We start from the raw sequence: 16,226 nt of genomic DNA, 5'->3' as shown, positions 1-16,226 counted from the left end.
TGCTATGGTGAACATGTCTCCTAGGGCATTTGCATGCTCAAACAGAGCCCCAGATGGGAAGGGTGATTGGACAATATTGATAGGCGCTTAAACACTCCAATCTCTTAATGTTAGTGGTGATGTTGTATTTTGACTTTCAGTGACAATTTGGTATTTGATGGGAAACTTGAGAACACATGAGATTTGTCTGTGCTAACCATTTTCACCTACCAGGAGTATGTCATCCACACTCCAGTTCAACTAAGGCAAAACTTAAAGCCTTTGCTAACTTTCTTTCACTAATGAGCCTCAGGCATGTCTGGGAGAATTTCAGGTCTCCTTGCTGTGGGTGAGGTCCCCCATACAGGGGTCCTGTGCTCCATGTAATCCTGTGGGAATTGCTGTTCTGCAGCATGCTGGAAAGGGCAGAGGGTAGATATCTTAACTTGCAGGTCTTTCTTCAGTGTACTGGGCTACAGAAGTTTTGCTGTGACAGCCACATGTCATGGCTGTGCAGTGGCTGAATTCACTCATGAATTCAGAGAGAAAATTACACTTGGCCTTGCAGAAACATTTTTCTCCTCTTATTTTAGCTCAGAATTGAAACCAGATTTTCTCCAGGGATAGTCTTGCCATATTGAACAACTGTAACGCTTCCAAGAATTTCTCTTCTGCGTTATTGGCAGAAGCCAGTGTTGGAAGTTTCAGATCAGTGAGTTAAATCAGGAGTGCTTGTATACCCTGCTAAACATTATTATAAAAAATTAGCACTGAAGTGGCTCCTTCCTGTTGTCTGCTAACTTTCTTCTTCTGTCATAAGCAAGAACTGCAGTATGAAGGACCAGTCCCTCCAGCTCCTGTTCACCTGTATTCTTCATGGTAGTATTAGATGTTCAGTTCAGTTCATTGAAAAGGCTGAAGTAAATATACATACTTCTGAGCTGTCATGTGGGCACCCTCTGCTTTAACTAGTAAAAGAATAATTATTTTTTTATTGTTTTGATGGTGTGGTATTTTTCCAGTTAGGAACCACTCTTTTATTAGAATACTTGTAAATATGAATTAAGGTACTGAAATCATAATTTGAACAAAGGGAAGGAAAAATTCTAGTCAGAATATTCTCAGACATCTAACAGTAATTTGCTTTAAGGCTTCTTGAAAGTTCTGTCCATGGAAACTCCTGTTTAATTTAATTCTTAATTAAAATCATTACTCTGTGGCATATCTAACTAATTGTTTAGCAAGAGTAAAAAATGTCTGTGTCTTAATAATTTTCCAGACTTAACGAGCTGTAGTTATCGAAAGAAAGATGTTCTTTCTTGGATACTTCCTTTTCATATGTCTTAAGTAGTCTTTTGTAATTTTAAAAAATAATATTGTTTTAATTACCATGGTTACATTCTGCTAGTGCTGATACAATTTAAAACGATTGCTTTCTGCTCCAATACTTAATGCAGTGTGAATTCATCAAAAATTAAACACAAAAAAATTCCATAGTGCAAAATTTCTTGTCTATTTTAGGCTGCTATCTGTGGAGACCTGGATACTGTGTTCTTCATTTAGGGAACCTCACTATACCTGAATGCAACTGAAAATACTCCAAATAACAAACTGATCTTTGGTGGTGGGCTGATCTTGGCTGGCTCTGGCTGCCCAACAATTTGCTCTCTCAATTGAGACAAGGGACAAAATGAGATGGAAAAGGTAAAGAGAAGTAGATCTCTTGCCTATTACAATCAGATGCAGAATAGACTCGACTTAGGAAGAATGAGTATGTTTTTTTGTGATTTGAAACAGACTTGAGTAGTGAGAAACAAAGACACATGGAAACGGAGATTGCCCATCCTGAGAGCCGTGTCCTACAGTGTGTTGGCTGGAGCCAGCTGGAGCCTCACAGAGGCCACCCTACAGACCCTCTGGGCAGCTGCACCCAGGACACATCCTAACACCTCTTTCAGGGTTTAGGAAAGGCTCTCCCCAGTTTAGTGCCCCCAAGATTTTCCAAAACCAGACACACGTTCTCCTCCACCTTCCTGTTCCAGGGATGGAGCTGAGAATTGGAGGCACAAAAGGTGAAAATCACACACTTGTATGGGTTGGTAAATGCCCTCAGAGTGGAATAGCTGGAAATATCCTGACATTAGTGTGGCTTTTCTTTCAGCTTTGAGAGAATACTGAAAAACAGTATACAATATCTCCTTCCAATGTAACACCAGTGAAGCTGGTGAAGTCTAGAGCACGTATCTTATGAGGTGCAGCTGAGGAAACTGAGATAATTTAGCCTGGAGAAAAAGAGGCTCAGTGAGGACATTATAACTCTTGACACTTACCTGAAACAAGCTTGTAGGGAGGGGGTGTCAGTCCCTTCTCTCAGGTAACAGGTGACTGGACAAGAGGTAATGGCCTCGCACTACTCCACAAAAGGCTTATATCAGGCTTAATACCAGGAAAAAAAATAAAAATTGAGGAAAGGATTGTCAAGCCTTGGAAAAACGCAGGGAAGTTGTGGAGTTACCATTCCCATAGGTACTTGGAATACGTAGATATGGCACTTGGGGATGATGTTTAGTGGTTTGGCAGTGCTCTGATTAATGGTTGGGCTCAGTGATCTTAAAGGTCTTTCCCAGACTTCACATTTCTATGATTCTCTTTTATGGTTCTGTAAATATCAAAGTACTGTGCAAACAGAGGATTTAGTTATTCAGATTGGAGGTATTGAATGGGATTTCTATGATCTTACAGTGACAAGTACCTGACTAGCAAGTCAGAAATTGTGCTAAGGTTTCAAATTCTCCAGTACAGGGATCTTTCCACTAAAACTTACCACTGTGGATAATACTGATCCACATAGACTTTAGCTGGTGGATTGGATATGGCAAATAAGCTTTTGTGGACTTCAAGTCTCTTATAGTTTGGTCTTTCTGTTATTTTTTTTTTGGATTTTGTCTGTTTTACCTTTGAGATCCAATTAGGACAACATCATGGTAGTGTTTCCATCTACTCTGCTGTGGTGACCTTGAGTGCTGTGTGCAGTTTTGGGCACTGCAGTGTCAGAAAGATACTGAGCTACTAGAGAGTGTCCAAAGGAGGGCCACAGGGATGGGGAGGGGGCTGGAGGGGAGGCCATGAGAACACCTTGGGTCTCTTGCTCTGTTCAGTCTGGAGAAGAAGAGGCTGAGGACAGACCTCACTACAGGTACAATTTCCTCCTGAGGAGAAGAGGAGAGGCAGGCACTGATCTCTGCTCTGTGCTGAGCAGTGACAGGACCGAGGGAATGGCCTGAAGTTGTGTGTGGAGAGGTTTAGGCTGGGTACCAGGAAATAGTTCTTCCCCCAGAGGGTGGCTGGGCGCTGGAACAGCTCCCCAGGGAGCACCAAGCCTGGCAGAGCCAAGAAGTGTTTGGACAATGCTCTCAGGCACACGGTGTGACTCTTGGGGTGTTGTCTGCAGGGCCAGGAGCTGGACTAGATGGTCTTTGTGGGTTCCTTCCAACTCTGTGATTCTATGATCCAGTGCAGCAAGATCAGTTAATATTTATAATACCTTATTAATGGCTACTTTATATTTTTGTAGATTACCTATTGGAAATGGAGTTCTGAATCCTTACTACAAGTCAATGAAATTATTTGTTGCTACAGAAACAGTTTAAAATACAGTTGTGCTGCTGGCAAGCTTAAATAAACATAAACCAGATGCTCAGTTGTCAAGAAATGTCTAGTTTAAGTTGGTTATATATTATGTGAATATTTCTAAAATATGTGTGCATATATATACTAAATCCAGCAAACCATTTTTATTTGCATGTAGATTACTGACAAAAAAAATCAGCATCATCATAATTCAGGATTATAGTAGACGACCCTTACACCATTCTGCAGTTTTAAAAGCAGCAGCTCTTCTATTGTCGCCTTCTCATTTGGTTTAATTATGAGTTACAATAAGAGCTTATATTTTCTATCATGCAAATGCAAATTTTGATACTTAAAATGTATGGTTTATATCTTTCTGAATATTTCCCATTTTCTAAAATTAAACTGCTTTAAAACTTTATTTTCATTTTTAAATAAGGACATCTCTGTGACTATTCATTGACCTAAAACTCTGGGAACTGCTGATTTTGAGCTATTGAAGGTGCTTCTTGTTTTTTATAGGTTTGGATTTTATAATTTTTTTGCTTCCTCTTTACTCTCTTCCCAGTTTTGTTAGAAAAAGCATGCTTGAAAGATTAAAGCATTGTAAACTCTGAGCACTTCACAAACTCTGTTTACTTACCATCTAGAATTTTTTTGTTTCATAGTTGTGATAAAGACAGGGCAAAGCTGGCAATGAGAAATTTCTGTGCTTGGAAGAAAACTACATGATTTATAACAGATGTAATCAATTTATAAATTCAAATTAGAGTAACTTACAAACAGTGACTGTACAGTACTTGTTTTTTATTACTTGGTGAATAACCTTTTACAGCATAGGAATTATTTTCCATTAGTTCAGTTCAATTGGAAAAAACTGTGTTTAATGGACTTTGAATCCCAAGTCATTGGTGATAGAATTAGATAGTTTTCAGATTTATTTAATTGCTGTCATATGCAGTTCTGTAATTTGTCACACCATCTAATATGTGGTGCACTTTTACTGTGTTTTCCTTGAGTTGTGTGGCAAAACTGTGATCCAGGGCTCCTGAGTGATCTGCAGAGGGATCTGGTTCTGTCTCAGCAGAAAAGCAGCTGTAATCTAGTCCTGGCCCCTCTCCTTTGCTCATATTCTCAGGTACTTTAGCAACCTCCCATAACCTCTGCTTACCTGAGTATTTGATGGCTGCTTTGTGCTCTTCCATGCCTGTTATGGTTCTGGCATAAATGCACAGGTTCTTTAATCCATTTGACAGGACCAAGTTTAGAGGAGGGGAAGGAGGCAAAAGGACATAGCCAAATGCAAAGTGACGTGTAGTGTTTAAAGCAAGGGGTGCTGGAGGCAACAGAGGGAAATGTAGTCCTGATAAATGTTTAATCTTAGTGCTAAAGAAAGGAAATAAACAAAACAGGCTCGAGATCATGTGTGGAAATAAAGTTTGGTTTAAAGGAAATAACACAGGCTTGTCTAATATGTGATATACATTACACAAAGGCATATTAATTTTCTTATTTTCTTCTTTATGTCATGCTTGTGTTTGTTTATCTGTATTATTTTTGTAGGTAGATCATATATTTCTGTATTGAAGTAGATATCAAATTCCCAAGCATATATGTTTTTGTGGGAATCTTAGGACTGTTAAATCTCAAGAACAACTAACTTTGAAGCAGTTTACCATCCAGTACACCCCTTTTTCCCAAATATTCTCCTTTCTCTTCCACTGGCAGTTTATTTCCTTACTAAAAATGTATTAGAAACAATATGGGCTGGTTTCTTCTATGTTTCATGCTTCAGTATAACAATATAAATTTTCTTCATCAGCAAGCATAGTTTCTTATGTTTGCTTTTTGTGGGGATTAGCATAGCAAAGAAGGCTGGTGGTAAGTAACTTGTTGGTCTGTACAGAAAAAATTCAAGGACATCTACCAGAGAGGGAGCAATGTGTGGGATTTCTTGAAGTATTTTCTAGATATAGCAGGCAAAAAAGGTTGAGTATATTCAACCAGTAAATCAAGAGTGTATCCTCTTAATGTAGGTACTTGTCAAAAACTTTAATTTATAAAATACTATGTATAGTTGAATGTTGCAACTGATCCTGAAGCCAAATGTTCTATTTAGTGACAGTATCAAAGACAAAGATGACATTTGAGATTGTGTGTGAAAAAACAAGTTACTCAGTAGCTAGTAACAACTCAGATTTGGATGAACTCCTGTGAAAGTCCTGAAGAAGGACCTAACATGGGGACATGTGTCCAGGCTGAGTGGCAAATACATAGAAGATTCTTTCAGTAAGTGAGTCTTGTCACAAATTAAACAGATGATCTTATCAACTTTACAGTACTTACTTGTTTACAGTAGCTAGCACATAAAAGTGTAGTTGGAAAACAGAGTATTCTCTTCCCCTCTGACATGTATGTGAGCTCACATTTTCTTTTCCCAGTTGTTACAGAGAATCTGATTCATTTATCAGGTTTATGCATTTGAGAGTTATTTGTCAGAACTGATCTCACTCTACATCATTTGGTTAAGGTTGATTGCACATGTCAGATTAGAAAGAATGGTAAATACTCTTTTTAGATGAGTAACATTGATTGGTGGCATTTTCTCTTCTACATAGATTTATATGACCATGTTGTCCTGTCATCTAGGTTCCATCTAGGTTCTGTTTTCAATCCCCAATTTAGCTACCACTGCTGTATGTAACAGCTCTGAAATAATGTGATTTGTCAGTGGCAATAGCCCACAGTGATAACCAGAACAGGCTGCTACATCTTATTCTGACTGATCTGTGAAACAGCATTGCCCATTTATCCTATTGTGCAACATAATAAACAGTCCCTGGGCTTCTACTTTCAGGGCAGGTATTGAACAGCTGAAACCTTCACTAATTTTCACAATGGTTTATCTTTTCTCTGGTTGGCTTTAGGGGTAACTCAGGCAGCTGTACCATAAAATATAAGGAGTTTGAGCGTGCTAATCTGTCACACAGCAGAGCAATAGTGTATGCTTTGCCATACTAGTCACAATCAGGTGATTGGGGCTCTGTAAAAAATATATGTCCTTTATTAGCATATGGAGAGAATAGTTTACAATCTTACAATGCCCTAGATGTATTCCAGCCATTTCTAGAAAAATGGGCTAGAAAAATGGATTCTTCCCTCACACTATAATTTCTATATGTTCATAATGTTCTCCTGGGTTCCCATTTTTTGAGCAGTGAATAGAAGAGTGTGTTCTACATTAATGTAATTTCCCCTGTTTATAGTGTGTGGTCAAATTGTGTCTGTTGTTCTCATGAATATGCTTAATTATGAGCCATCCAGCTGCACCATTCCTTAATATATCTGAAAGATTATGTATTGGCCCATGAAAACCAGATGGTTTAACATTCACTGAACACAGTTCTGTGTCATGATAAATGTGTGAAGGGGGTAAATGTGTCAGGCGGCCACAAAAGCAGCTCCTCAGGCCTTCAGCTTCCTTTGTGTTGCCTGTATCTTCTCTAATACGATCAGCATCTGATCTGCATTCTGTATGAATTGATCTGAAAGTCTGTGCCTGCTTCTGAAGGATGCCACAGGTGTGGAGGTGTGTGTCTGCCTGCATGTGTCTGTGTCAGATCAGCAGATGATGTGCTGTGTTAAAAATCTATGAAGGGAAAGAGAAAAACAATAAAGACACTGTAAAGCAATCATGTGGTAACTCAGCCAAAGGCTTTATTTAAACACCTGTAATAGATTCAGTTGAGAGGGACAGTATATGCATCCCAACTCATTTGACTTGAGTTTTCCTCCAAAGATCATTCTGATCCAACATCTATTAAAGGTAGATGTACCAAAGGTAGCTTCTACCAGAAACAGGCACTTTATTTGCCACCTTACTGTGGTAATTCTTCCAAGAGTAATTTGTCACTGCCTTTTAATTCTTCTTGATTTGCATATTCATGGCAGTTCTTGGGGTGAAGTTGGGATAAACTGCTACTGCCATATGTGTGAAGTGGAAAGTATATGTCTGCACTTTTTATTTTTCACTTCTCAGTTAGACATGTGCTTTCTTCATGCAAAAGAGGGAATACCTTAAGAACACATGCTTGTCTGTCTTTCAAACTCTGTAGAATTAGCTTGTCATGAAATGTAAAACTAATGTGTGGTTGTAAAAACCACTGCCAGCATTTTCCTCACTAGTGGCTGATGGCTAAGAAGATTTAGAAATGAAAGGGGTTATTATAAAGTGATTACTGAATAGCTAGGTATGTCATTTTAAACAAGCAACTAAAATCTGTGTTGCAGATTTGGAATGTAATCTTGTTTGTATCATTCATACTGAAAATCTGATTTTGATTGTGGAGGAGTAATCATGTAATATAGGTAATTTGACAAAAATATATCAAATGATGTTTTTCTTTCATACCTTATTTAAATGTGTTAGAATTTAAATAATTCACCATTCAGACTATACCTATAAAATGACAACATAAAGAAATATTAGATTCAATTTACATGGGTTCGGATTTAAATTTTACTATAAAGTGAAACATTCATATCAGCCCTTTCATGAAAGAAAATACTGCATAGAAACTAACTCTTAAAAATGTTATTACCTTTAAAAGGATGTAAGGGGTGATTAAAAAGGTGTTATTGATGATTAGACCAATATATTTTGCAACTGTGCATGTCAGCCTTAAGACCTAGGCCTCATGGAATATGTGTAGCCATGAACTGCAGAAGAGATAAAAAGTAAAGGAAACTTCTCATGCATGATTTTATCACTGATTCATGTTTCCGTGTCAAGTGCTTGTAATAATATATTACTAAAAGCTTAAATCAAATGCCTGATCTGGTTTGAAGCAGCAGCTACACTTTTTGTAAATAGTGGGCTGATGCCTTAGTTGCTCATTAAAAGTTGCTCTCTGTGAATCTTCTACAGTTCTCTAGATACGGTTCTCTCTCAACAATTTCTTTATCTTAGGTTAAAAAGTTCTCTTAGGTATGATGTGATACTGGTATTTAGGATCCTTCCTGGAAAAAGTAGATCTCTATCTCCCATTTGAATTTTTGAAGTGAGTGAGGATTCAAGCTGGCTTAGTGTGAAAACTTGGCCTATTGATTTTGTTGCTGGGATCTGCGAGTATTTTATTTTTTTCTGAGCTCCCACATTTTGGAACTAACCTCTTTTGGCCACAAAGTACAGAGGAAAAACCCACATTTCAGTGTTGTGCTCTAAAGGGTTGCAAACGAGTCTGAGAACTAGGATTCCATGGCTTTTACTGATGAACTGCAGCCTTCAGCAGGTAATTCAGTTTCTTCGGATATAATCTAGGAGAACATGTTTTTGTCATACCTGATATAGATACATAAGGTTTACCTACAAAATACATAAAGAATACAATAAAATCAGTGGAATATAATATATAATCAGTGGAATATAGTAGCAGTGGTATATAATAAAATCAGTAGAAGCATGGCCTTGCATCTGGTTCCATGTTGAATAAGGAATGGTATTAGCTGTAAGCTTCTGGCAGCATCTTTTGGCAGTTTGGGAGATGCTTTGGGAGATGCTGGCTTTTCTCTTTCATTGTTGGCATCTTGGCCAGGAAATAGAGGCTGAGTATGAGCACATGCTCTAAATATGAGTCCTCCTGTTCTCAGATGATGGGAAGTGGTTGAGTCCAGAGAAGGAAAACTATCTGTGGCAGCGGGTGCACTGAGATGTTTTTATTTTTTACTTCATTACTTACTGTTGACACCTTCTCTCTGTCCATTGTGACACTGATGCTGATCATGATAGTAAAAGTGCTGAGGGAATGTGTGCAGGGCTTTTATTCCTGCTCCTCAGTGCTCTTAGGTCTGCAATAATGAGGGTGCAGAAGGATCCCCACAGGCTACTGCTCAAGGCTAGTACTGCTAGTATGCCGACTTTAGAGTATGTACATCCTTCTGTTCATCTTCTTTCACTGGCATTGTGACTATGGAACACAAATTAATATAATTGATAGAGTATAATCAGAAAGAAGAAAATCTTTTTTAAAATGATACAATTTAAAAGAGGCCATTTTGCCCAAAATTGGCGCAAACATTCGTAGTCTAGTTTTCAGCATGTATTTTATATTTATCTGAAAACCTGACCATTCTTTCCTCTGTAGCTTTGCAGGTGACTACCATTTCAGTTTTGTTCTTTCTTTCATTAGTGCTGAAACTCTGCAGGTCTTGCATCCCAACATTTTTTAAAGTGTCAGGAAATACATTTAGAAGACTAATAGAAATGCTACTTTTCTGTGGGAGGCATCTGGTTTTGAAGAAGTAGAAACATGTTCTTTTGGAAATGTTACTAGTTACTAATATGAAATATTGGTAAGAATTTAAAATGCAATAATTTGGAATCTTTCCAAGAGATGCCAGGTATCTTCTGTGGTCTTTTGTGTTTATCTAAATAACCTTTGTAACTGTTGCTATCAATTTCCATGGCTGCTCCATGACAGGAAGTAGAGAGATTTCATATGACGCCAGTATTCCACAAATTTACAATTATTCTTTGCTGGGTTTTAGCATTTTTGGTTGTTTCCTGAACATGCTGTGCTCTTAGATGAGTATAATGACCAATCTCTAATGTGCCTCTCTTAACTCAAAGGTTGTTTCTGGATCTTCAACAGTTTTGTGCACACTGGCAGCTTAGTCTTTATTTTCATTTTAAAATAGTGGGACTAAGCAGTACAATCACACCACCATCATCATATTAGGATTTTGATTCTGTTCATGAGTCATTTGTCCCTTTGTTTGCTCTCTCTTTGTTTGAATACTTTCTTTTATAACACAAATAATTGACAGTATGAAAAATCATGTGGTTAAAGTGTTCCTTTTCTTCCTCTAATCCTAACTACAAAGCAGTTCTTTTTATTAACAAATATAAATGAAATAAAAATGTGCTAAAATATTGTGAAATTGCACCACCCAAAATCTTGCTTATTGTTTCTTTCCTCAACTGCATTCTCCAGTTTTTGGCAAACAGGAACTTGAAAAACCCTGATAACTCTGTTATCAGATCAGATAAATCATGTGGCATTTGGAGCAAAGAAGAACTCTTTTTGAACTTCAGTATGTTGTTGAAGAACTCAGATGAACTACAGTATAAAAATCACACCATCACAGTTGAATGTGATCTTCTACAAAACTGTCTTACCAAGTTTGCAAACAACCTTAAATTGTTAGTAGTCGTGTAGATTAGATTACAAATCAATTGAGGACAAGCCAAAGAAGTAAATTATTTTACCTATATTCTTGTTTGGCATTGACTGTAGATGTATGCAAACACAGAGATTTGTTTTCTAGAAACAAACCAAATGTTGCTTTGATAGCAGGTTCACAAGCCAAGTTTTCTGTTCCCCTGTAGGTGGTCTCCTTCACTGCAAGTTCTTGCAGATATTCATGGAATTCCATGTGACACGGCCAGATACTGATGGTAGAGTGCTGTGGCTCCCACTTTACTCAGAGGGAATTGATGGGAAAAGATGCTAAGTGACTTGAACAAGGCTGCTTAGGCAAAGTTTGCAGCCTTTACTTTTCATTATTATTAATTAACTATTATATTTTTAAAAGCTATTTTGTGGTTAGTATCTTAAATATTCAGTTCTCATTGTATATTTGTTTATTTTCCTGTTCTATCTATCTTCCTATGGAAGGACAGAGTCTGATCTGAAATTTCACTCTTGGGAGTTGTTGCATAGCTAAACTCCACTAATAGTTTGCCTTGACAAGAAATAAATTCTTAATTCCTACTGTTAGGTGACTTCCAAATACTATCTAACCCATACAAGATGTCTGCAGATACTGGAGTACCATGGAGTGGCAGAAAATCACCATGCCATTCCCTTCTTGTTCTTAACTCAGTAGGTGTGTGCAGGCTGTGATGAGAAGACAAAACTTCCAGTCCTGAGTTTTCATTCTCATCCCAAGTTTTGATGATCAATGACAGGATGCTAAAAATACACCTAAATGTCTCTGTGATTCTGAAATTGAGTTTCTGAAAAAGCATTGTACTTGTGGTAAAAGGTGAAGAGTGAAGTTCCAGAGAAATGAGCTGTGAATTGCAGCTGCATTGAAAATTGATCCTGTCTGTCAGTCTGTGCTCCATATTCTCAGGAACAGAGTGGAGCAGAGGAGGAGCCAAGATCACCGATTAAATGGGATGCTAAAGTGCCAGGGGCTAGAACCAGGCTGGCTGCTCCCCCAGGTCAGAGCTGCAACTGTCAGAATTCACTGCCTGATTCCCTGCTGAGCCTGGCAGAAGGAGAGCAGTATGAAAAATGCTGCAGGCACCAGCAGGGGAATGGGTAAAGAACTACCTGGCTAAGCTTCAGGCTTGACAGGCAGTGTGCTCCTTTGGGAGGAAAACCTCTTCTCTTACGAATTGTGTGGCCTCATTTTCCCCATTTGCCTCATGATTTGTGCCAGTAAGGCATAAGAAAATAGCTGGAGTACCAGGGAGCAGCAGAGGCTTGGTTCGCTTAGAAAAATGCATTGTGTGGAGAGATGTGGCTGTGTAACTTCTGCAGGTGGGCATTTACTGAGTAAGGAGGAGGCAAAGGCTCAGCAAATAGCACTCGTGCTATGAAGTGCATATGTTGTATATAATTCAGTCAGTATAGTGTTGAACTCCTTATTCTTCTGCTCTAAAAGCTGTGATTTCAGCTGTGATCAGCACTGTGAAATGACACTTCTCTGTGTAGCTATCACTTACCTTACCTGGTGCAAGATATCAACAACAGACCATTGCTGGAGTGACAGATTTCCACTTTGCAGGGATAATTAGTGCCAGTCTCATGAGCACAACAGCAGCATAGAAGGATGCCTGCTTCTGCACTTAAAGTTGGGAACTCACCATGGCAAAGTGATAAATCCTGCAGAAAATAAAATCAACTAAATGAAGTCATCATGCTGTAGTAATTAATTCAGCTTTCCCTTTTAAATCACAGTCATTAGCTGTCATTCTTTTAGTGCTGCTTAACAGTTACCTTTCCTCAAGTGTCCTGCATCCTTCCTGATGAAATATGAAGAGTGTATGCCTTCCAGTGTATTGGATGTACTGTGCTCTCAGAATCATATTACATTAAAAAGAGAGAGAGAGAGAGAGATAATTAGAAATTGTTTTTCGCAGTTAGGGTGGTCAGGCATTGGAATAGGTTGCATGGGGAGGTGTTGGGAGTGACAATCCCTAGAGGTGCATAAGAGGCATCTGGATCTAGCACTGGGTGATGTGATTTAGTGGTTTAGGGGTTACAGTAACAATGCTGTGTTGACAAGTGGACTTGATGATGTTAAAGATCTTTTTCAACCTTGATGATTCTGTGACTCTATTCTGTGAAATATTTCCTCTGTTGCCTACAGTGAGAACTTCAGTTTAGTTGCTAAATTGATCAAATGGAGTCTTTGTTTTCTATCTTCTGTGCACTAACTGCTGTTTTTCAGGGCTGTTTTTCAGCCCCATGGCTTTTTTAATCCTGAAATTCCTTTGTTACCTTAGCCTTTTATTTTTTTTCTGGTTAAAAGTAGCCCCCTTAAAATACCCATTAATAGCAGGGTTTTTTAGGCCCCTATTAGTTGCATAATCTCTGAATGAATGGTAAGAAAAATAAATATGAGCTGTGTACCTCTTTGATGCTATGGGTTACAGAACCAAGTTAGGAGCAAAATCAACCAGAGCATTGGCCTTGTCTGATGAGCTTTGTCCTGTGAGTATCAAGGGAAGCTATATTGTCTCTATCTTTTACAATCCAAACTCTTTTTTCCCTTGTCTCTTTTGTTGGAAGTGCAAATGTATCTGTCATTCTCACAGATCTAACTAGAGGGCTAACTTGTACTTTTTATTAAGGTAGCATGGCATAAGAATGCCTTCCTCCTGGGCAGAAATCTTGGAGAGGTTTTGATCCAGATATTTTGTACAGGCACTCAATTTCTCTTCTAAAATGTCATGAATTAGGTTTATGCCTCTAATAAAATGATTTCTCAGCTCCCTTGTGAATTTTCTGATGTGCCCAGTGTGGAACTAGCAGGCTGTTTCATATTCTTGCAGCCAGGAGTTTTGTTCAGTTGTTTAATGTTGTATGTCAGGGTCACCTCAGTTTTGTTTTCTATTTCTATTTAGCCCATTCAGATACAATTACAGTTACACAATACCTCTCAAATGTTCTTTGCTATTCATCATCTCACCTAAAACAAGAATTTCTTAGAAGCTGAAATTAAGTTAAAAAAACAAAATGGGAAAACTAATTTTCCATGAAGTTTATGTCTGAATTACACAGAAGTAAATGTTTATGAAGTTATCGAGTACATATCCCTGTCTTTGAGGTTTGCTTCATATTAATTTTAATTCTTGTAGCAATAGGAATGTGGCAAAGGCCCCAGATGCCAGAATGTTTTTTCTGGAATGCCAGAGCATGGAAGGAGATAAATGGCTCAAAAGTGATTTATCCTTAGTGGGGACATTTTTACCTCTCAGTCAAGTCACTAGAAAGGAGACCAGGAGTAGAATTTGGTTTGTTTTTTCCATTTTTTCACCAATTGCCAAATATTCTCTTCTGGTTATCAACATTGTTTGACAGTGAAAATTAATTTTAAAAAAAATTAAAAAGCAGCTGGATGATTTAAAAGGGAGAAAAAATCCCCTGCTTTGTAGATGTTAAAACAAGTGATTTCTTAACACCTTTTCTTCAAGGAGTTAAGATGAATAGCATCTTTGAACAAATATTTCAAGCATGCAGGGATTATGTTAAAAAGTAAAGAGATGAAATCCTGTGTAAATTGTTTAGAACATTCCTAGTGAAGACATGTTGATTAATAAACATAAAAGGAGGAAGATGCATATTAATTTGTTTACGAATAAGAGTCTTCTAACTCATTAAAAGTCTTCTAAGTGTTTAACTAGTCAAGCAGTGGATAAAACCTGACATTGTCTTTAATCTTTTTGAGGACTCAAAAATGAAAAAACCCAGATTATTGCTAAATGTGTATAATAGCTTTGTTAATGACAGTGTTTTGAAAATGGGGGGGGGGGTGTCAGCTCAGTGGTTCTGCTGTAATATGGTGAAAATCTTAATTCATGTGACAGTAGGATTAAAGAAAATTTAAGTTTATCAACCGCAATCTTTGAAGCTTGTGTATAGATTTTGGTCATTTTGATTGATGACTCCTTTTCAATTGGGAGATCTCTAGAAAAGCACATGCAGGAGATTATCTTGCTTATTTTGCATCTTTGCTAAACCACTGTAAAAGACTGAAATATTTGCACTATTAGCAGCTAATGTTTTTGTGGAAAGAAACCCTATGGTCTATTTTAAAGAAATTGGAATATTAGCTTAATGTCCTGAACAAATAGAGATTGAGTAATTGCATTCAGTCCAACTTAAAAACAAATTAATAAGAAATACCTGAGGACCCATCTCGCCTTTGTATAAACAGTCCTGCAAGAAAATATTTGCAGGTTTATTCTGAAATTGTGTTTTCTTTTTAGATACTTGTTTTGTGCAGGGTTTTGCTCTAAAATTGTTAATACAAATAACTTGTGCAAAAGAAATGGGATGTGTTTACTTTTACAAGCAACATGTACGTAAAAAAGTGTCATTTCAGCAGTGTCATGCAATTTGAATTGAATCATAAGAACTTTTTAGTGTTTTGTTTGCTTTTCATTTTTCAGCAGACACTTCTCACTCTTCTCCATTTTCCCCCACTTTTTCAGAGACCATACTTCTATTATACTGTGATTCTCTAAAGCAATGGATTTCTGTTTCTGCTTATCTGTCATACCTGTAGAACTGTGCAACTTATTTCTCACTATGTCACTATGACCATACGCATGAGTAACCACAGCAGGATGATGTTGGTCATTTTGCAGATCCGATGCGTGGGCCACGAAGGCTGGAAGTTGTGGAGATCAAATCCAGACAGATCACGATTTGCTGGGAGCCATTTGGATATAATGTCACACGTTGCCATCGCTACAACCTCACAGTCCATTACCGCTACCAGGCAGGAGGACAGGAGCAAGTGAGGGAGGAAGTCAGCTGGGATACAGAAAGTTCACATCCCCAGCACACAATTACCAACCTATCACCATACACAAATGTCAGCATCAAATTAGTATTGATGAATCCCGAAGGACGGAAGGAAAGCCAGGAACTTGTGGTTCAAACTGATGAAGATGGTGAGTTTTTGTACTTAGATAGGGATGACCTGATAATATAAATTTTCTCTATAAGTGCATGTTCTGCTTTCACTAAAATCTGTAATAGATTTTCCAGCAACCTCACCAATTTTGATAAAGCTCCATTATTAGAGTGATCTTTCAGACAACCTGTAACATCCCATGATACATTTACCATTTCATCATTAAACTTGTAGCTTCTGCTTAATCTATGTCCTGCCTCTCTAAAGTTCCAGTACAGTATCAGTTTAAAGAAATTCCAGGTGATTGCCAGAAGTATCCTCATGGAAGCTCTTCCACTGAGTGATGTGCTCTGCACTAAACATTTGTTCTTAATTTGCAAGTTACAGTTTCTCTATCTTTGGCTTTCTAACCACTGGACACTGTTAGTTCATAATTCAGACACTATATCCATATACAGATG

General features: G+C 37.8%; 1 protein-coding gene across 7 annotated transcripts in view; it reads left to right on the top strand.

Moving 5' to 3' along the window:
- PTPRM (protein tyrosine phosphatase receptor type M) overlaps positions 1 to 16,226 on the top strand; it is a 445,192-nt gene that overhangs the window by 221,470 nt on the left and 207,496 nt on the right. For all 7 annotated transcript variants that reach the window (XM_079300125.1, XM_079300120.1, XM_079300119.1 and 4 more), the window contains one exon: positions 15,494 to 15,802. In XM_079300125.1, the coding sequence (XP_079156251.1) occupies positions 15,494 to 15,802 (309 nt within the window). The remainder of the gene's footprint in view (positions 1 to 15,493; positions 15,803 to 16,226) is intronic.

This window comes from Erithacus rubecula (genome assembly GCF_903797595.1).
Source record: "Erithacus rubecula genome assembly, chromosome: 3".
NCBI lineage: Eukaryota > Metazoa > Chordata > Aves > Passeriformes > Muscicapidae > Erithacus > Erithacus rubecula.
This window is presented reverse-complemented; position numbering and strand designations above follow the sequence as displayed.